This window comes from Eumetopias jubatus, unplaced genomic scaffold (assembly GCF_037043125.1).
Source record: "Eumetopias jubatus isolate StellerSeaLion01/CBP00866 unplaced genomic scaffold, mEumJub1_p1.0 scaffold_3, whole genome shotgun sequence".
NCBI classification, from domain to species: domain Eukaryota; kingdom Metazoa; phylum Chordata; class Mammalia; order Carnivora; family Otariidae; genus Eumetopias; species Eumetopias jubatus.
This window is the reverse complement of record NW_028274809.1, coordinates 9,169,517-9,191,894: the sequence shown is the minus strand read 5'-3', so window position 1 is coordinate 9,191,894 and position 22,378 is coordinate 9,169,517. Positions and strand designations below refer to the sequence as shown.

Here is a 22,378-nt window from a genome sequence, read left to right as displayed (position 1 = left end):
CTGCTGCTTTCCCTGCTTGTTTTTTTTTTTTTTCTCTCTCTCTCTGCCTGTCAAATAAATAAATAAAATCTCTTTTTAAAAAATAGAAGCTGCAGGGTCTGTGCAGCCACAGTGGTTTTAGCGTGCAGAAATCTTAGGGAATCGGCCATTTTTAAATGTCAGGAAAGCACACAGAGACATCCGAGTTTCAGAAAAGTAACTTCCTTGTGGGCCTTCCAGAATGAGGGGCTTCATGCCACATCCCCGAGGACTGGCTGAGTTGACCCTCTGTGTACACTGTACGTTTAGCTCTAAGTCAGGTAAGGAGCATGTTTACCAAAAAGGATGGCTTTCTAGCAGGAATTAGCATAGCAGGACCTGTGTCTAGACTACTCCTTGCCTCCCTCCCTTCCACTTATTTATTAGCTCAGCAAGTACTTAAGTGTTTTTCAGGTCTGTGTTATAAAATCCCATCCTATCTTGCATATATACAAGCATCCTTATATTTTCACTTTCTGTTGGCGGAGTGAGGCATCCAGCTTATTTAAAATGGATATCATGTTAATAAGGAGCAGTTTAAAAGGGGGGGCACATCATATCTGGTATTTTATCCCATTAGACATTAATGTCTTTTGTCAAGAGACTAGTGCTATCATCCTTCCCTGTTACAGTGGTATTAAGGTACAGATTCTGGGCTTAGAAGCCAGAAGAGAGAGGATGAGCTCTGTTTATCTTAGTTCCTAACCATTTTCTTTCTCCTGAGTCACTGACTTAGGAACAGGCAATAAAAGCTGCAAACAATCTTTTATTATTCCCATAGATTTCTCTCTAAGATGATAAAAAGTGGATGTGAGTCACTGTAAAAGAACATCCTTGTAAAAGTATAATAGAACATAGTTGGCTGGGCAAGCCTACAGTCAGTGTAGGATATTGGATTTATAACGTGTGAAGGTACAACTTAGATAGGAATTCTGGTGGTTGAATGGCAGGACGGAGAGCAGGGCCGCTTTCTTATTTGCCGGGGGTTTAAGTTCTACGCTAGGTCCAAACACAATGCCATCAGTTTCAAGATAAAGAGGTGGGCACGGCCCGGCATGCCCTTTAGTGTGGTCCTCCATCAGCTCCTCTCTGTTCTGTTGCCTTTGAGTGTTCCAGTTCGTTGTACTCTATAAAGGAGCTGGCCCAGGCCCATCAGAACACTGCTGGTATCCATAAAGTTTAGTATGTTTGATACTGTTCTTTAAAACTGGCTGTTAAGAATCTGGCCTTCTGCAACCTCACTCGCTGTTGAAAGTTCAGAAGGACTCGGTAAATAACACCCTTCTAACCCCCGAGTTCTGAACCATTTGGAAAATAGGACAATAAAGGAAAAAGGGGCTGGCAATATTGCCATCAACTCTGATGAAGCTTATGTTGGAGAATGTGGATTTTCTTTGTAGACAGGTGGGTTTCCTACATTTAAATCCTGGCCTTCAAGAAATGTGGCCACCCAGTGACGGCCAGCTCTAGACAAGCCCCTCCCCTCTCCCAGCACCACTGGCAGTGAGGACCCAAGGGCTCTAGGACTGACCTCTGCTCCCTGGGAGCGCTCATCTTCCCCCAGCCGGGAAGCAGGGAGCAGGGCTATGCGTGCCCAGTTCTCTCCCAAACCCCCAAAGCCAGGAATTCACGCCCTGGAGCAGGGGGATTATGCTGGTGCAGGGCCCTGCAGAGGAGACACCAGGAGTGGGGCCTAGTTCATGCCCACATAACTGTGTCCAGAACTCCACTCACATGAGCAGAGCTGGTGATCAAATTCTGATGTTCCCAGAAGGACTAATAATGGCAGGATTGATTTTTTGAAAAGAGAACTCTCTCAGGTGGCCCCTTCCAGTTTGATTGCCTGTCACCACCCTACCCCCTGGTTTGTCATCCTGCTCTCGTCACCAGCTCAGGCTCCAGACCATGGGTTAGTATCTCCTGGGAGACAAGGTAAATCTGTGTTTACATTTTCAGCAATCTGATCATTGTAAAGAAGGGAAACCTCTCCCTCAGGGCACAAAAGGCAGGGATTTTTTGTTTTCTAAGATTGTACATGTACAAGTAATACACAAATGTGCTCACTGGAAAACAACAATCTAATAGGAAAGTGAACACAAACCCGTCTCTCCCTCACACTTACCCATCTCCTCTCCCTCCATAGGTGACCCTGGTGACTGTTTCACATCCATCCTTCCCGACTTTAAAAAATTATATAGACTTAAGGTTTTTATTAGACATATCACTCTGCAACTGTTTTAAAGAGTTTTCTATATCCTTCTGGATTTATTCATATTTTCCTTATCTTTTAGAGTTTTAATTTAAGAGCAGTGTGGTCCATTTAACCATTCCTCTTGCAAACCTTTAGGTGGCGTTTCAGTTTTTTGCTGTTTCTGATAATGATTCAGCATACATCTTTTTATCTGCAGACAGCATGGGAAAGCACCGTGGTTTGTCTCTCTTCTTAGTCCTCTGTTTATACTGGGTAAGCACAAATGCAGAGACACCCCAGGGAAGGAGTGCCTGATGGAGGAGAGTGACCATCCTTACCCATGTAGAGCGTCCATTGTAGGGCAGGAGTGGGGAGGGGGAGGGTTGACCATGATACAGAGTCCAGTGCTGACTCCAAAGGTGGAAACCCAAGCATAGCTCTGTGGGTGAGTCCCAAGTCCTACCTAGTGGTACCTGTGGGTTTTGGAGTTCATTGGCTGGAGACGTTTCATTTAAATACAACCTTATTTGGAAAAATGGCCCATTTGGGAATTAATTCTTTTTCAGCAACTCCCAAGTAGACTCCATTGGGAATATAAGTTAAAATACTGCCAGGTGTGATTGCATTATATATATTTAAGGCTCAGGACATGCAAATCTTAGAAAGCATTTACTTCAAAATCAGCCATCCTTCTTAGCAATAAAAACCTGCAGGGGGCTGGGGCTGGTGGCGGTGACCCTTTCTTGGATGGCCTCATGCAGTTGCTCACAAAACACTGCTTGGCATTGTTCTGCTGAGGAGGAGTCTTCCTAAAGCTTGTTGTGTGGACGGTGGCTCTGGCTTAAAGTTCAACACCATCAGACTTTATGTTGTCCATTATGTTGCTTTCTTAAGTCTTGGCAAGATGCCTGCTCCTTGTCTGCCTCGCCACTGCACCTCAAGGAAGCCTTTTTGGGTCTCATGCTCCGTTGTACTGAGGAGGAGTTGCACACCTGGCTCACCTCTCCCTGCTACACTTCCTACCCCAATGCCCATACCTGACCTGACCCTGGTGATGTGAGGATTGATCACCTTTGATCTCAGCCAGTTGGTGGGACCGTGATTGGCAGAGAGTGTCTGTACCTCTAGCTCAGATTTCTCTTCTGACTTCCAGACTCAGACTTACAAGCTTTCTCCCTGTGAATGTCTGATAGGCACATCATTTCTGCATCCAAAAACAGGCTCATCTTTTCCTCCAGACAGATGGTCTCCCCTCCTGTACTTCCTGTCTTGGCAGATACACTCCAGAGAACACCTGTGAATCATCCAAGCCTCTTCCCTCTTTCGGGCCCTATGTTCAGGCAGTCTAGGGATCTGAGCGCCTTCCTCCCTCCTGCCCCTTGTCTTTGTTGCTTTGTGTCTGTTCGGGCTCTTCCTCTTTCTCTCCTGGCTAAAGCAACATTTCCTAACCGGTCTCAGTCTGAAAGCTCTCACCTATCGGATTACTCATGCGTGCGGGAGCGGGGGTGACCTTTCTGGTTGTGTCTTATTTATTTATGCCCTCAAGTTTCAGGAGGGATGTAGGTACGTACAGGCATCTATCATGTTACTGTCTTGCTTAATACCTGTCGTTGCTCCAGGTCCACAGTGCTCAGCATGGAGTCCACAGCCTTCTGTGATCTAATACCCATCTGTCTCTCCATGCTCAGCTCTGGTCACAGAAAGCCCAAGAGGCCTCAGCACCCCGACCCCTAGCACTTCCCCAAGTGAGCCTGTTGCCGCATACCTTGCCTAGCCCCAGGCTCTCAGATGCCTGCAGTCTACAGGGTGGAGGCAGGGCCCAGGGTGGTGCCCTCTGTGACCTGGTAAGCCAGAGAGGCACCTGCCCGGAAAGCACGTTCAGCAACTCGGCACTCCCACTCCACTGACTCAGCCGCATTTCCAAATGCCATGTGCACAGTGTCTCATTTCAGCCCTCCCCTCCTGCACGTACCCCTGTAGTCCCGTGTTGTGCAAGTAGCCCTTAGTGTTGCAGAGTTGGCGGTAGCGACGTCCTATAGAGCAGCTTTTTCCAAAGCAAGTGCCTACAGACACTAATCCTAGAGGGTTTGCTGTCCCCAGAGCCAACGGCTGATGTTTGAAGTTTGGGACATGCCATATTCTGAGATTCACAACACTCAGCAGTGCACTAAAGACTCTTCAAGAGTCCCACCTGGTACATCTGCAGACGCTTTGACCAAGGGACACTTTGTCATGTTACAGCTTAGACCGATCCCTCAAAACCCTTTCTGATGTCACAAAACATGGGCAAAGCTCCTCATCTTGCTGTTGGCCCGCTCATGTGGCCCCCGTCCATCCTTGTCCCCACCCCATGACCACTGGCTTCAGGGAGCAGTAACAGCTGAGGGCCAGGCTCAGGTTCCTTGCCTGCAGCTGAGCAGCGATGGAGACATAATGCTTCCATTTCACTCTCTGCTCAGGTAGAAATTCTGAGCAGGGAGCTCAATGTGGGGCTCGATCCCAGGACCCTGGGATCGTGACCTGAGCCGAAGGCAGACGCTTAACAGACTGAGCCACCCAGGCACCCCTAAAAATATTTTTATTTTGTGTTTATATTAAGCTAATATTTTTTTTTTTAAGATTTTATTTATTTGACAGAGAGAGACACAGCGAGAAAGGGAACACAAGCAGGGGGAGTGGGAGAGGGAGAAACAGGCTTCCGGCTGAGCAGGGAGCCCGATGCGGGGCTCGATCCCAGGACGCTGGGATCATGACCTGAGCTGAAGGCAGACGCTTAACGACTGAGCCACCCAGGCACCCCTAAGCTAATATTTTAATATGTCTATGCCCTTATTTGACTCATTTGACTTATTATCTTGGCTTCTTGGTCGTCTTAATGTGTTAGATGAGTAATTTATATCCATTTCAAATTTATTTTCTCAACTCCTTGCTCTTTAAGCCAATAACAGGAATAGGCATTTCCTTTAATTAAAAAAAAAGTCAAGGGTTAAAAAATATAAAAACATACATGGTCATGAGCCCTTTAAAAGTGAAGTTTGCTGTCTCCAAGGTGGGAATCTGTGTGGCCTGTAAATACTGCAGACGGACACAGTCGAGAATGGAATCATCAACTAGGGCCAGTTTATCAGTCAAGGATTCTGGAGAGCCCATGTTGAGAAGTCAGTCGTCATTCATTCGTTCATTGATTGATTCATTCATTCATTCATTCATTCAACAAATGTTGATCACGTGCCTCTGTATGCCCAGGCACTGTACCAGGTGCTGGGTACATATATAAAGGGTAATATATCTCCACTTGTTATGGAACTCGGTATCTGCTAAAGGAGAAAGCACAGAAATCATTGCAAAATAATCACAGTTCATTGCGGTAAGTGTGGATAATGACCATTCAAGAGCTGTGGTGACACAGAGCAGACGGAGATCCACTGCCCACCGCTTCTGGAAGAGCTCCACAGAGGGCCAAGATCTCTTCTCTTCTCTCCTTACTTTTTTTTCCTGGAGTTCCTTAGAACCTATCCCAAACATTCTATCACTTTACCTGTAAATAATTCAATATATTTATCTAACAGATAAGGCCTTTACAAAACAAAAAGCAAACATACTGCAATGCCAAATACAATTGGCACGAATTCCTCAGTATCATACAGTATCAGTGTGGTCCATACTTAGATTTCCCTTATTGTCTCAAAACAACTTTTACAGTTGGTTTGAGTGGGTCCAACCAAGCACCACACACAACATTTGGTTTTTTGTTTCTCTAGTCTATTTTAGTACATGTTTAATTCAGCATTGTTTGTAGTGGCAAAAACAAAACAAACAATAAGTAGGACACTGAATATCCATACAGTGGGCAGTGATTTGGCCTATAAATAGGATTAAAAGGGAGTAGGGTGGGAGGGGGATTTTCTATAAACACCTCTATAGGGTTAGATTTGGTACCAAGTGCATGTTATTGTTATACTCAAAGAGAAAATCTTTTTTTTTTAAGATTTTATTTATTTATTTGACAGAGAGAGACACAGTGAGGGAGGGAACACAAGCAGGGGGAGTGGGAGAGGGAGAGGCAGGCTTCCCGCGGAGCAGGGAGCCCGACGCAGGGCTCGATCCCAGGACCCTGGGATCATGACCTGAGCCGAAGGCAGACGCTTAACGACTGAGCCACCCAGGCGCCCCTAAGGAGAAAATCTTAATAAAGAAAAAAGTCAGGATAGGGCGCCTGGGTGACTCAGCTGGTTAAGCGACTGCCTTCGGCTCGGGTCATGATCCTGGAGTCCCGGGATCGAGTACCGCATGGGGCTCCCTGCTCAGCGGGGAGTCTGCTTCTCCCTCTGACCCTCCCCCCTCTCATGCTCTCTCTCTATCTCTCATTCTCTCTCTCAAATAAATAAATAAAATATTTTAAAAAATTTAAAAAAGAGTTAATTTAAGAAAAAAGTCAGGATAATAAAGCACTTTTCATTACTTTTGTTCTCTGTGACATCTGACTAGGCAGCTTTAAGCGCCTCTCAGAGTTTGGCTGGGGAGAACTTGCTTGTTTTTTTATGGAGTATTCCTTGGAGCAGAGTCACAACAAACCAAGGGTGGTAGGCAGCTTGGGAACTACTTGAGTAGTGTGTAGCTTAACTTCAGTTTGGGCTAATTTTTATTTTATTTTATTTTATTTTTTATTTTATTTATTTATTTTAAATTTTCTTTCTTTCTTTGTTTTAGAGAGAGAGTGTGCTAGCGAGCACGCCCGCGAGCCTGGGGGCAGGGGTAGAGCCGAGGGAGAGGGACAAGCAGACTCTGCGCAGAGCCTGACACCGGGCTCATCTCATGACCCAGAGATCTGAAATCAGGAGTTGGACGCTTAACCGACTGAGCCATGCAGGCGTCCCTGTTTGGGCTAATTTTTAAATCATATATGATTATGATAGGAGAATCCTGATGGATCAAAAATTTGCAAATCTGTTGATTCTGTGTGAGTAGAGTGATTTAGGATTAATGCATTGTTCTCACTGCTTAACACGGTCTCTCTTCTTCTCTTTCCACCCCCCACCTCTAGGCTTCAACCATGTTAAGAGCCTCCTTGGCACCCGGGTAAGTAATTGCTCTTAGGAATTGTTAGGATGGTAAACAGCTCTAAGTAAAACTAGAATTCAAACTTTGATAAACGTTCATCTTGACAGCCTAGCTTAGAGGAGAGCCTTTGATTAGCTAGAGCTCCGTGTGGATATAAAGGAAATACCAGTAATTCTAAGTAATACTGTTAAACTAAAAGTATCTTTTAGTATTAATTCTATTTATTTTGGCTAGATCACATCAAAGGGAAAAAAAATTGTTGAATTGTTCCTATGATATTCTATAGAGATTAATCTTCTATTGTAGGGCAGTCAACAGGGTGTTGCAATGTCTAAATTTTATGTTCTTTGCTGGCTCACATGGGACCAGGGCCACAGGATAGCTTTGTGGTTGCCTGAGCATTCCTATCCAAATCGATTAGGTTGTCACCCGTGTGGGTGTCTGATGTTCGGGAACTTCATCTGGTATGTATGTTGCAGTAACAAGGAAGTTGAGAAACTTCGGCAGAGGCATGAGGACGAGGGTGGGTTCTGGTGACCCTCTGAGGCCCACCCTTGTTGTGGGGTTTCGGGGGGTGCTGTCAGATTACTCAGACACCTGAGAGAGACACAGCCTGCCTCCTCCCTCAGTCCTACCTGAGTCTGACGCTGACCCTGCACTTTGTTCTCTTCAGACGGCGGCTGTATAATGTAGTGCGTATGAGACAGACTGCCAGCGTTAAAAATCCCTCCTCTGCTGCCGGCTCTGTGGCCTTGGACCAGTTATGTAACTTCCCTGTGTCTCAGTTTCTTCACTTGTGAAAAGACAGTAATAGTAGTAACTTTCTTATAGGCTTATTGTGAGGATAAAAATGAGTTCATGTGTATAAAGCACTTAGTACAATGCTGGGGGACTTAATAAACTCTCTGGGTGTTTGCTAATGTTATTCCCAGTGGTGTAAGAGGCAAGCTTACCTGCAGAGAGTAAAGGGGGTAGTCAGTGGAGGGGCTAAAGGGGACAAAGGAGAAGGTATAACACAGTCCTCTTGGGCAGTGGGAGAGTGGCTGAACCACAGAAATGTGGGGCTGCTGAGCAACTTAATTGACGATAAATTTACTGGCTAATATTGCCATTATGGGCAAGTAACTATGGCCTGCGTTTGATAACTTCTCTTCCCTCCAGAGGCACCCCAGCTATAGAACAATTTTAGATGTGGCTTTACAAATGGAACTTTTTTTGTCTAGAACAGGACCTTGTTTAAATTTTAAATTAAAAAATCTTTTTTTATGTTGAAATAATTTCACAGCTGCACATATTGTACAAAGAATTCCCCTATGCCCTTCACCCAGATTCCGCATGTTGATATTTTGCGTAAGCCCGGTACAGTTATCAAAGTCAGAAAATTAATGCTGACGCCGTATCATCTCACCTACAGGCCTTCCTCACATTTTACCAGCTGCTCTATTGCGTCCTTTGTCTGGCCCAGCATTCAGTCTAGGGTCACACGTTGATGTGCTTGTCCTGTCTGTGTTTCCTTTCTTTTGAAGTCATTCTTCAGACTCTTTCATGGCCTTCACATTTTCGAAGAATACTGGCCAGTTCTTTGTAATTGGAATTTCTAAAGTATCTGTGTTAATTTTATTTTATTTTATTTTATTTTTTTAAAGATTTATTTATTTGAGAGAGCGAGAACGAGAGAGAGAGTACATGAGAGGGGAGAGGGTCAGAGGGAGAAGCAGGCTCCCCGCCGAGCAGGGAGCCCGATGCGGGACTCGATCCCGGGACTCCAGGATCATGACCTGAGCCGAAGGCAGTCGCTCAACCAACTGAGCCACCCAGGCGCCCATCTGTGTTAATTTTAAACACAGTAGTATCTGCCTCAGGAAAATACGTGTCAGAATAAGCAGTGTGCACATGTGCGTGGCTCTGCTGTGTGATGTGCAGAATAGAACCTCCTCCCAGGCGTGTTTACTGAGATCTCCTCTGTTGCCCCATTCTCAGGCCTTTTCTCCTGGGCCTTATGAGAGGATCTCATTTTGTCTTTTAAAAACTAACATTAAGAAAACTAGCATGTATTTTTTTATAATGTTAATACATGCTCATTATAGAAAAGTTGAATGCTATAGGCACATACAAAGAAAATTTACAGTACCCTAAATGCTGTCCCGCTGGCGTCCTACCTCCTTTCCACCCTTCCACCCACCCTTACCTCTATTGCACCCTTTAAAACTAATGCAACGACTGAAATGGGTGAAGGAGACCAAGAGGTACAAACTTGCACTTACAAAATAGAAACTCCTGGGTTGCAGTGGACAGCCTGGGAGCTATAGTCCGTAAATACTGTATTGCAAATTTAAAAGTTGCTGAGAAAGTAAATCTTAAAAATTCTCATCCCATGGGCACCTGGGTGGCTCAGTTGGTTAAGCGACTGCCTTTGGCTCAGGTCATGATCCTGGAGTTCCGGGATCGAGTCCCGCATCGGGCTCCCTGCTCAGCAGGGAGCCTGCTTCTCCCTCTCACCCTCCCCCTGTCATGTACTCTCTCTCTCTCTCTCGCCCGCTCATTCGCCCTCTCTCAAATAAATAAGTAAATAAATAAATCTTTTAAAAAAAATTCTTATCCCAAGAAAGGAAACATGGGAACCTTGTATGGTGACAGAGGGTAAAGAGAGTGTGGTGACCACTACACACTATGTACAAATGGCGAATCATTATGTCGAGGGCCTGCAACTAATGTAACGTAGCTCGGTTACACGTCAATGAAAAGCAGAAGAACGCTTCATCTTTTTTTTTTAAGATTTTATTATTTTTGTAATCTCTACCTCCAACATGGAGCTCAAACTCACAACCCCAAGATCAAGAGTTGCACGCTGTACCGAATGAGCCAGCCGGGCACCCCAGAACCCATTATCATGCATCTTTTCACCCAAGTCCTCATGAGCCCCCATTTAGTATTGTGCCGGGAGTATTGATCTTAGTATTAATATTCCCTGCACAGTGTCCGGAAAACCATACTGTTTTTTGACTTGTTTTATGCTGAAATAATTTAATAGAGTCACAGGAAGTTGACCCCCCCAGGCCCCCTCCCCCTCCCGTGGTGAATCTTCTGTGACAAGTACAACATCAAAGCAAGGACATTAACATGGGTACAGTGCTGTTAGCTAGACCGCAGGCCTCGCTCCCTTTTCACTGGTTCTCCCACGCACTCCAGTCCCCTCCTGTGGAACAAAGGAAACTGGCTTCTGCTGAGGGCTCCACTTGTGTCCTCTCGAGGAGGGTTTGCCAAGTGTCCTACTTGGCACTCTCCCAGAGATGAACCCGCGCTACTTCCTAGCACACCCTTTACTGCCTTGGGGGTCGACGGTGCACCTGCTCTTCACAGTTGTTTTCTAACCCTGGTCTGTCCTTCGCACCCCCCCCCCAGTTCAGTGCCTGGGGCTTGAGCGGGACGGCGGCTGCGAGTTTTTAGGGAGAACTCTTGCGGGCCGCTGCTGGTGGTCTTTGGGGGCTTTGCTCCAGATTCTAATAGGATTTGAGCAGTGCAGCAAGTTCTGGTGCCTCCAAGGTGATTCCATCTCCGTGGGACGGAGACCTGGCCCAGTGTGAACGCAGTGCTCTCTAAACCTGGTCAGGCAGGGACTCCTTGTTCAGGGAAAGACGTTCAACGAAGCCCCAGTACATCCACAGGCAGAACCGAGCTCGATGATGCTGGAGGGGCGGGGAGCCTGGACTTGGTTCCAGGAGCGGAGAAAACAGCTGGGCCGCCGCTGGTGTCCCGATACTCAGGAGGTCTAACGAATGTTCCCTTTTGCCCTTTTCTCTTTCTCTGAACTTGTGTGGCTGAGTAGGAAACTGAAGGATGTCCCATTGCTGCCCTCCTTGGATTATGAGAAACTGAAGAAGGATTTGATTTTGGGGAGTGACCGCTTGAAAGCCTTCTTGTTGCAGGCTCTGCGCTGGGTATGTACCTCTCCCTTGAAGTTAAGAAAAAAAAAAAAAAAAGACCATGCCGGTTTTCTTGGCTGGCTACCTTGCTTGTATTTTGTACCCCATTTACCACAAATCCTTCTTCGTGCTGCCTGCCGACACCAAGAGCTAAAGGTAAAAACAGCTTCTGAAGACAGCCTTGGCCTCTTGGTAAGAACCCGGCTGTTGACCTCACAGTTGCCTGTGCTGTCCCTTGGTCATTTGCTCTCTGCAGTGTCAAGCCTGCCCCCGTCGTCAGTCGTGAGCCAGCCTCCCAGCCCGCGGAGTCGGCGTAGGAGAGCCCAGAGTCACTCTCGTGACAGCTTCACAAAGACCTCTGCCTTTAGGTGCTCCCTGGGGCCACTCGAGCGGACAGCAGGGGTGGACACTGATGAACTAGTCTTTTAAGGGAAGTCAAGCCTCGTCTGAATTGTTGCTTTTCTTCCCACTCTTCAGATTGGTCCCAGTTAAGCCAGTGGTTCTCAAGATTTTTAGTCTCAGACGCATTGGCACTCTCAAATTACTGAGGACCTTAAAGGCTTTAGTTTATGTGAATTTTATCTACCAATATTTATAGTAGATACTATATTAAATTAAATTAATTAAAACTGAGAACATTTTATTTTTTATTTATTTATTTTTTAAAGATTTTATTTATTTATTTGACAGAGAGAGACACAGCGAGAGAGGGGAACACAAGCAGGGGCAGAGGGAGAGGGAGAAGCAGGCTTCCCGCTGAGCAGGGAGCCCGATGCGGGGCTCGATCCCAGGACCCTGGGATCATGACCTGAGCTGAAGGCAGTCGCTTAACGACTGAGCCACCCAGGTGCCCCAAAACTGAGAACATTTTAAATATTCATTCATTTAAGATGAACAGTAATGAACCCAGAACATAACATAAATAATTTTTAAATATAAAAAAATAACCATTTTCCTTTTTAAAATGTTTTTTAAAGATTTTATTTATTTTGAAAGAGAGAGAGAGCACGAGATGGGGGAGGGTCAGAGGGAGAAGCAGGCTGCCTGCTGAGCAGGGAGCCCAACGTGGGGCTCAATCCCAAGACCCTGGGATCATGACCTGAGCCAAAAGCAGATGCCCAACCAACTGAGCCACCCAGGCACCCTAAAAATAACTATTTTCCAAACAAAAAAATTTATAAGGAAATTGTTTTATATTTTGGCAAATTTCTTTAATGTCTGGCCTGATGGAGGGACAGCTGGATTCTCACATCTGCTTCCCCAATTGATTCATCACAGTGTCACACTTCATATAGCCTCTGAGAGATTGACCATGAAAAAGGTAAATCGGGGGCTCCTGGCTGGCTCAGTCAGTAGAGCGTGCGACTCTTGATCTCGGGTTCTTGAGTTCGAGCCCCACGCTGGGTGTAGAGATTACTTAAAAAAATAAAATGTTTAGGGGCGCCTGGGTGGTTCAGTCCAGTTTAAGCATCTGCCTTCGGCTCAGGTCATGATCCCAAGGTCCTGGGATTGAGCCCCACGTCAGGGTCCCTGCTCAGCAGTGAGTCTGTTTTTCCCTCTCCTTCTGCCCCTCCGCCTGCTTGTGCACTTTCTCTCTCTCTCTCAAATAAATAAATAAAATCTTAAAAAGAAATAAAATAAAATCTTTTTTAAAAAGATGCATTATATCTTAGTATTATTATGAAAATAATCATGACCTTGTGGGCTCCTTGGAAGGTCTTTGGGGCCCCCTAGGATTCCACAGACTACACTTTGAGAACTGCAGGTCTAGGCCAACACTGGCTGGCTCTTTAACCGAATGATCCGTTCTTACTTAGGCTGTAATCGTGTCAGACCCCTTCATGGATCCCTAAATTTCAGGGTATGTTGGTGTCAAAAATGGCTTTGAGTAATTTCCCCATCTCTATAGAAAAAGGTCTCCTCACTTGCACCTCTGGTGGTTGGTCGTGCTTCCTGGAATATGGTCTTGAGGAGTACTCTGAGGATGCATCCAGGGTCAGCAGGAGTCCTGTGGTCAGTTGGTGATGCCTGCCTCAGCTGACTAGGGTGCGTGGGCAGCGTGAGGAATCTCAGGCGACCGTCCCTACCCCGCACATTGCCTCTGTCTGCTCAAGTTAGCAAACTCATGCTCTGGCTCCCAGTTTGTCCCCCCAGCACCTCCTCCCAGTCCCTGCTACTGAGCCTCTTGGTGAGACAGGGTATTCCTTTGCTGAGTGAATGACATTGTCACAGAATAACCAGGAAGAATAAAAAGGTGTCTTAAGATCTGTCTGTGTCCCCCTCCGGCTTCTCAGCCCTCCACCCTATTCCAGCACCCTGGCCCCGGCTTCAGGGAACTGGATGGAAGGGCGGCAGCCCCCACCTGTGACACTCTTGGCACACCCTCCTTTAATCTGGTGCTCTCTCCCCTCAGGGCCTTCCTGTTTGGCCAAGGTGGATCCAGTCTGTCGGCTACACCCGCCTCTGGAGGCCTCCATCTTTCAGTCCTGGGGGTTTCTGCTGCTCTTGTCTTCTTCCATGTCGTTCTTTACATGTCCAGCCCCTCCTCAGCAGAGACAGGGCCCACAGTCTCAGGGGTCTTTAGTAGGATTTTCCTGGAAAAGCAAGGACATTTGCTCACTTTAGTTACGTGACTTTCTCATAGAATTCATGCTTGTACACACTCACGTACACACCCACATCCACATTTCACACACTCCCCATACAACATTTTTTTTTCTAGCCCCCTGGACAGTAAGTGAATTCTTCCTTAATACAATGCAAGAGGCTTATGACTTTCAGAATCTACAAAACCCTACCCACCTACCCCTTACACACACACACACACGCACACACGCACATACGCGCACGCACGCAATATTGCTGCATCAGTCCCTATAGGATAAAGTCTAATTTGTTGGCGATGCATTGGCTCCAAGCCCTCAACAACCTGCCCTGTGCCCACCCCCACATGCCCCCTGCATTTTCACGCCCCCCAGACCTGTACCGTACCACACTTCCTTCCCCGCCCGCCCAACCCCCACCATGCTCACATTCCCCTGTGCTGACTAAATAGTCGGCTCCTTCTTTCTCTCCCATTGTGTGAGAAAACCTCTAGGTGTTGGTGGACTCTCCCTTATTTATACACTTACCATCTGGGCATTTTATCACTTCCCTTCTCTGGAGATTTCATGTGTGTGAGTTGACTCCTACATCACCCATTAGGAAATATAACATCGCAACTTCTTGTTAGTTGACTGGTTGCCTGGGCAGCTACTCCCACCGCCCCCACCAGAATATTATTTAGTTTGGTTAAATGTGTAGTTACTGCTACTGCCATTTAAAAGATACCCACTATATGAACATTTTTCTCCATATTAAGACTTGGGTGTGTGACTTTTTCTTCATTCTAGCGCTTGACCACATCCCTTCCTGGAGAGCAGAGGGAGACCGTTCTGGAAGCCTACATCGGCAACGACCTCCTGGATTGTCACAGCCACAGCCAGGTCCGTGAGAGATGGGCCAGAGCCCAGCCAGGGCCTTCATTTCGAGGGGGTGATCTTAGCAGTAGGGGGAGGCTTGACTTATATGATATTTCAGCCTAGTGACCGTATGTCGACCTCAAGCTTCTGATAGCTGCTGAGATCTGCTACTCACCCCAGATATTGGCCCACTTTTCACCTCTAATAGAGTCCTAAACAGGTTAGAACTGCTTGATTCAACTCCGGAGCTCTTTGCTGTCATGTTTCCTTTTCCCAAAATCCCAACTCTTTCTCTCACTCCACCCCTTAACCATGAGTCCTGCAAGCTCAGCATGACTTATGGTGGGCAAGGCGGGTAAGCCAATTCAATTGTTTTTCATCTGGGCCTGACTTAAAATATGTTAACACAATATTTGTATATAGTTTTGGACCAGATAGGTCTGATGATGCAGTGGGCAAAGTATGGGATTCGGAGTGAGATTAACTGGTTTTAAACCTCTGCCCTACTGCCCATGAGCCAGATAACCTTAAGTAAGATACTGGGTGTCTGGGCACTTCCCATCTCGGAGAAGGAGCCATCACCTGCCTCGTGAGGTTGTGGCAATGATTGCGTTTGGTCACGGGAAGTACTTAACCCAGTGGCCAGCACAGAGTAGCCAATACGTGGTGGTTTCCCTCCCCACTCCTCACCCCGTTACCTGTTATCAACACCGGGCTTCACTGGACAGGAGGAGTGAGATCTCGAACATGGCATATATAAGGACACTGCATCTCATTATCTGCATTCAGTGTTATCCAAAATGATCTAAATACTTTACCTCCCTGTTCTGAAGCTTCACAGGGTGTATACTGGGTGGAATATCGACACCCCTTAGGATCGCTGATGAAACAGCACCCTGCAGAAGCTAATCACACGTTAGTCTGTCCTGCACACAGGCGTAGTGTTTGAGAATTTTGAGCTGCCAGTTTATTCTTTGAATGTAGTCTTACTACTCCCGTGAAAGAGTTGTATTTAGTTTGAAAAATAGTCTTTCAAATTTTTGACTTATTTCCTTTTACTTTTATTTCTGCTTATTTTTGTAATGGCATTGAAACCAACTTATCAGGCATGAAGCACTGAAAAATATATTGTTGTGACTTTACAAACTCAGATTTGAAGAATAAATTCAATGTTGAATCTTTCTAAAACTATCTTATTTCATTAAATCTGAGATGCATTCCTCCCCCACCCATTTTAGGATTCTGGGAAATTAGAGCATATCTAATAGTCGATGGCCTGTTATAGTTTAATTGGCTTCTTGCCTTTCTTGGTTGTATATATAAAAAACAACGTGTTCTCTAATGAAAGGCGTCTTAGGTTTTGTGATATTTGTCACAATGCTGTGATCTCTGTAGCCCTCGAAGACAGGTCATTTCTTCCCCAAGTCATTATTTTTAATTGCCATGGTTTATTTTAAGCAAGGAATGAGCTGGAGCTATCTTAAGGTGTCAGAGAATCTGCAGAGCAGGAAAACTCGAGCAAAATGGATGCCGTGTCACCATGACACCGGAGAGATTGGCCCTTTCAGCCGGGAAATTGGACCAGTCGTTTAGTGAGTTCTAATAGCTGAGCTGTTCTCAGAGTTTAGCATGCAGTCTTATCGCCTGGAAACCTCATTAAAACACAAACTACTGGGTCCCTGCAGTTTCCATTTAGTAAGTCTGGGATGGGGCCTGCGAATTTGCATCCCCAGCAAGTTTTCAGGTGATGCTGCTGCTGCTGGTCCAGGACCACACTTTCGAGAATCACTATTCTTTCTTATTCTCTCGGTTGGTCCGAGAGAGTAACGTCCTATAGTTAATAGCTTTCGGAGTGAGAAGTAGATTTTTTGAGATAACGTATGTCAGAAAAAGTCTTTATTCTTTGTATGAAATTCTGGGTTGTAAATAATTTTCCTTCATTACTTGGAAGATCTTGCTCCGTTGTCTTTTAGGTTCCAGTGTTGCTGTTGAGAAGTCCAAAGCCATTCTATTTCCTGATCCTTTGTATGTGGCCTGGTTATTTCTCCCTAGCAACCTGTTGAGTCTTCTATCACCAGTGTTAAAAGATGTCGCACTGATATCTTTCATGAGGTGTATTTTGGTTCATTGTTTTGAGTGCTTTGGGAGCCCTTTCCATCTGACAAGTGCAGTTCTGGGAACTTTTCTCGATTTTATTTTGTTGATGATTTCCTCTCTGTTTTCTCGGTTCTCTCTCTCTCTCTGAATGTTGGACCTCTTGAACTGGTTCTCTGATTCTGTCTTTTCTCTCATATTTTCTGTTTTTCTTCTTGCTCTGCTTTCTGGGAGATCTCATCTTTATTCTCCATCCCTTCTGTCGAGTTCTTCACTCCCCCTTTTTATGGCAATCTGTTTTTTCATGGATACAGTAGAGCCTCTTGTGTCTCTGAGGCTACTATGAGTGACACATTTTCGCTTATCTCTGGTTTTCTTCTCCCTGCACAGTCCCATTTCCTCCGGGTTGCCCCCGCCATTTGTTTTAACCCTGTCTCCCATATTGGAAACTTGCCTTGGGTTTCTGGTAGACCTTGGTTATCTCATAATGTTTTGAGTGGGGGAATGAAAGCCAGTTGGAAATTCTGAATATGAGGGTAGGGCCTGGAGATGCAGAGCTCCACTGAGGGTGATCCAGGTGGGCTTTCTAGTAGGAACCTCTGATTTTAGGATCTCTGGTTCTTTTCTCTTGGGCTGGTGGTCATTTTCCTCCAAGAAGAGTTTTCTGATCTCCTACCTAGAGGGTGAAGATCTGGGTGCAGCCTTCTGGGAGCCATGTAGGAGAATAGGATGGGGTGCTCTCTGTTCAGTATTCATTCTGCATTTAGGCACTGTTCCTTCTCCCCATTTGGGTGTAGAAGCCCTGCTCACCTGTGCCAGGTGTCCCCCTCTGTTAATAGGATTCTTTGTCCCCTGGGTGCCCATGGTTCTCAGTCATGCCACTTCGAAGAACGAAGAGGTAGACCAGACAAAGAGTGGTGGGCAGCAAAACAAAGGTTATTGAGCAAGGGTGTAAAGCTCCCGGAGCCGGCGGGGGGCCTGAGTGGGTTGCCCCCGGAGTTTCTAAGTTGAGGGGTTTTTATCAGCTCTTCTGCAAAACTATCTTAAGCAAGCAGAGTGTGCTGAGTCATGCCAATCAGGGCTTTGGTCACATATCTGTCTACCTATTAGGTTAATGTCTCTGTGCTGATGGTCTTTTTTTGCTGACATCTGGGGGCTTAGGTCTTAACTGCCCCTTGCCCGTGATATTGACAAATGCTTGTGGTTAATGGTCTTATTTTAGGACATTTTGCAGAAGTCATTTCTGCAAAGGCTGCAAAATAGAATGCAAATGTGATCCTGTCTAAGCTGCAAAACAGGACGTTAGTGCTATTTCATCTTAGCTGTCTCCATATTTTCTTGTTGGGGACCCTGACCCTGACCGCCCTACCTGTCCAACTCGCTCCTCACAGCCCCAGAAACCTTTCGTGTTAGCCTGGCAAGGGAGTACCCCCAGACTGAAGGCGGGGAGTAGGCGGGAGGACGGTGGGGAGGAGCAGCAAGAGTGCGACCCAGCTGCGGCTTTCACAGCTTTCACCCATTCTTCTTTAGTTTTTTTTTCCTTTTGAGGATGAAGTGCTATAAATTGGGTAATTCCTCATTGCCCATTGCTGCCTTCGAGACTTGGTATTCTTGGGTCTGCTAAGGTCTGTCTGGTGACTGCATTCCCAATTCCGAAATTGTGTTGTTAGCACTACTTGTGCTGCCTCTCTGTCCTTCAGAATTTATGCCTTTTTAAAGAACTCCATGCACTGTAGCTTTACTGTGGTTTGCAGGGGGCAAAATTAGATGCATGTATTGGATCTGTCGTGAACCTGGAAAAACAGGAGCAGTGGTCATCACAAACAGCATTCCTCCCTTGTGCCAGCCACGGGCTAAGCGCGCTGTATAATTCAGTCTTTCAGCTTAGAGTCTCAGTAACTTGTTCTTGTCAACTCTCATAAAAAAAGCCAGTTGGAGGGGCGCCTGGGGGGCTCAGTCGTTAAGCGTCTGCCTTCGGCTCAGGTCACGATCCCAGGGTCCTCGGATCGAGCCCCATATTGGGCTCCCTGCTCTGCGGGAAGCCTGCTGCTTCTCCCTCTCCCATTCCCCCTGCTTGTGTTCCCTCTCTCGCTGTGTGTCTGTCTGTCAAATAAATAAATAAAATCTTTAAAAAAAAATCAATTGGAAATTGAGATTTCCAGATGAACTGTTGTCTTCAGTCTGTTTCACCTCTAATAACTGCGCGTAGAGGCAGAGAACAGCAGGCCCACAGAGGAGCCGCATGTTTAGCTCTGTTTCCTTTAACCTCATCGTTTGCCTCTCTGGATGCTTCCACCCGCAGAGGAGAGTGCTCCAGCTGCTGCACTCCAGGAGCGAGGTGGTGCGGCAGTACATGGCCCGGCTCGTCAACGCATTCGCATCCCTGGCAGAAGGTGAGTCGTCAGCTTTCTTCAAAGAGAACAGCTGGGTCTTATTTAATGCATTCTGTTCCTTTGAAAGGGGACGTTCTTCTTCAAGTTTCTTAAAGGCGCCATATGTTTCCTCAGTATATTCCTGTTTAGTGCATCGAAGGTGTCTCGTGCAAGTTGGTTGTTGTCATATTGCTTAGTTTATGTCAGAGCAAATTTTGATGGTTTTAGAGTTTATAAGCCTTCTGGTTTTATTTTATAAGCTTCCTGGTTTTGTAATAGTACTATTTAGATTGTTTTCAAGTATATAACAGGTAATGCATTTTCTGTAATTTTCTGCTTAAGGCAAAATAAGGTTAGTGAAATAATCAGAGCTGATCCCATAGGCACTGCATCATTTCCTTCAAGAGAGTACAAACTCTTGGGAGTGCCTGGTGGGCTCATTCAGTGGAGCGTGTGACTCTTGACCTCTCAGGGTTGTGGGTTCAAGCCCCACACTGGTTGTAGAGAGTACTTAAAAATAAAATCTTTTAAAAAAAGCAGATAACTTCTAAAACCAAGAGAATTTGAAAATTCCAAAGGTAGTACATACCAAAGCTGAATTCAGAATGACTTTACAAAGTATCATTATCTTTCACAAGTTCTACTTTGTTTCAGCTTTTTAAATGTGAATAAAGGGAGTTTTCAAATTATGAATATATGATACTCCAAAAGTTGGTTCACTCGATTATTTGCTTGTTCTTCCAACCATTTAGCAGACCTTTATTATGAATGAAGGTACATGCATTAACGTCATCTGTATCAAGACACAAGTCCACAATGGCCTAGTGATAACTCAAGGCTTATTGTAGGGTCCCAGGTGTGGTTCCCAACTCCTTCTCCAGGCCACGGGTACGTCTAGAAGGAGCAAGGAGTGTGGCCAGAAAGCATTACTATTTGACAGCCTCTATTATAAAGACTAAGGAGCCCATAACATATAGATTCCTCACCTTCTTTCTCCCTGTAGATCTAGCAGTGTTCCCCGCAAAAACATAGTGATGAATTATGTTTAAAGATTATTTATTTATTTATTTATTTATTTGAGAGGGCGGGGGCGGGGGCGGGGGGGAGAGAGAAGGAGAAGCAGACTCTCCAGTGAGCGTGGAGCCCAACACGGGGCTTGATCTCACAATTCTGAGATCACGACCTGAGCTGAAATCAAGAGTTAGAGGCTTAACCGACTGAGCCACCCAGGTGCCCCATGATGAATTATGTTTCGATTATAAGAAGAGTGGTTTTCTCATCATTAGATAGTCGATTGGATAAAACCACTTTGCAGAAGAAATAGGTTCTAAGTTTTTCTTAGAACCTAAAATTACCTAAACTCTACATGTATTACATGCCATGTGTTCATAGAAAGTGATTTTGGGGCATGAACTTAACACAAGATAAATTCTCTGACCATGCATCTCTGGTTATATTATTAGGTCGCCTCTACCTGGCCCAGAGCACAAAGGTGCTGCAGATGCTGGAGGAAAGGCTGAAGGAGGAAGATGAGGACATCGTCACCCGCGAGAACGTTCTCGGGGCCTTGCAGAAGTTCAGCCTCAGGTGCTGACTGCAGTAGGTCTTGGTGGCTCCTGTGAAATCAGATAGGGCTTATGTGAGCCACTGTTTAGTCCCAGTGGCAGCCCAAGAGGCAGATGATATTTTCAGTTAACATTTAGGAGAGGTTGGGTGACTTTCCAAGATAGAGCTAGCAAGCTTATCTCGAATCCTCGAAACCCTCTGCTCAAGCTGCTGCAGAGGGAGGAAGTGCTGTTGCGGTCTCCTCGTGACCAGTAGCTGGTGCTGGCCAGGGGCTGGATTGTGTTCCAGGCCACATGCCCACGAACAAAACCTGATAGGGCTCAGCCTGCACGTTGCTCACAGCCCGTGGTGGGAGGTGCACGTAAACACACAGTCACGTCGGTGTGCTAAGTAGTTCCGTGGAAGGCAGGTTTGGAGCCTCCCGCTTCCAGCCGCCCACCCTGTAGTCTCCATCTGGACCCTGTCAGGACTTGGCATGCTCTATCCACCTAGAGCTTTTTTTTTTTTCATGAACAGCATTATCGAAGTGTACTCTCATAGCACAAAATTCATCCCTTTTTAAATGTACCGTTCAGTGATTTTTAGTATACTTACAGAGTTGTACAACCATCACCCCAAGCTAATTTTAGAACATTTCCATCACCACACAAAGAAACCTCAGGCCCATTTCCAGTCCTTATCCCGACCCCCAGCCCTAGGTAACCACTGATTTGTTTTTTGTAGTGTTACCCATAATGGACATTTTTAGATAAGTGGAATCATATAATATGTGTTCTGTTTGACAGGCTTCTTTCACTTAGCGTAGTGTTTCTGAGGTTCATCCATATGGTAGCCTGTGTGAGTACTTTGCTCCTTTTGTAATGCTGAAGAACACACCATTTCATGGAGAGACCACATCTGGTTTATCTGTTCATCAGTTGATGGACATCTGGATTGTATCTACTCTTTGTGTCTAATCATGTTCTGAACATTTGCCTACAAGTCTCTGTGTGGTTGCAACCTTTCCCTTCGCCTGCATCAGTCAATGTCTAGGAGTGGAGTCACTGAGTCATGGAATTCTTCCAACATGTAGATTCCCTCAGGAGCACCTCACTGTCTCTTTGCCACAGGAAGAATTCTAGTACCTTGAGTCCTCAGCTTTTTCTGATCGTCAGTCCTCTTCTGGACATACTTGCTTCCTGTCAGACGTGGTTGACACGGGATTGACTCTCGCTAGGAACCTAAGGCCTGCAAAGTGACTTGTTCTCAGTGTGCACATTTAGAGAGGGAAAGGAGTAGGTATTCAGTTCCTACTGTTTGCCAGGTCCCTGCCAATGAAAAGTTCTTGTTCAAACTATGTGTAAATTGAAAACTAAACTCCAGTAGCAAAGCTCTTGTTTCCTCAGATCATATGAACACTTGGTTTTTATTTGTTTAGAAAGATAATTTAGGTTGATGTTGACCGTATTTGGAAAATTTTTGGAAATTTAATAACTACAGTAACAAAGATAAGATATAATGAAGGAATACTTCCTCCTGGTAATATAGATATTTATTGCCAGTTTTTCTTGTGCTTCAAACAGTAATAAGCTGTTCTGTTCTAGAAATATGCTTAATGTTTTTGCAATGTTCTAGGGTCTGTACAATGAAGGTAGAAAGTAGTTAGGATTACCAAGAGTGTAGCCTTCAATGTATTCCAGTAAATTTCACCAG

General features: G+C 45.6%; 1 protein-coding gene across 6 annotated transcripts in view; it reads left to right on the top strand.

The window, feature by feature from the left end:
* ARMC9 (armadillo repeat containing 9) overlaps positions 1-22,378 on the top strand; it is a 144,583-nt gene that overhangs the window by 41,169 nt on the left and 81,036 nt on the right. For all 6 annotated transcript variants that reach the window (XR_015767835.1, XM_028105234.1, XM_088021510.1 and 3 more), the window contains 5 exons: positions 7,254-7,288; positions 11,097-11,208; positions 14,586-14,678; positions 19,051-19,141; positions 20,584-20,707. Coding sequence is in view for 5 of the 6 variants with exons in the window: in XM_028105234.1 (XP_027961035.1) it covers positions 7,254-7,288; positions 11,097-11,208; positions 14,586-14,678; positions 19,051-19,141; positions 20,584-20,707 (455 nt within the window). In the remaining variant the exon portion in view is untranslated. The remainder of the gene's footprint in view (positions 1-7,253; positions 7,289-11,096; positions 11,209-14,585; positions 14,679-19,050; positions 19,142-20,583; positions 20,708-22,378) is intronic.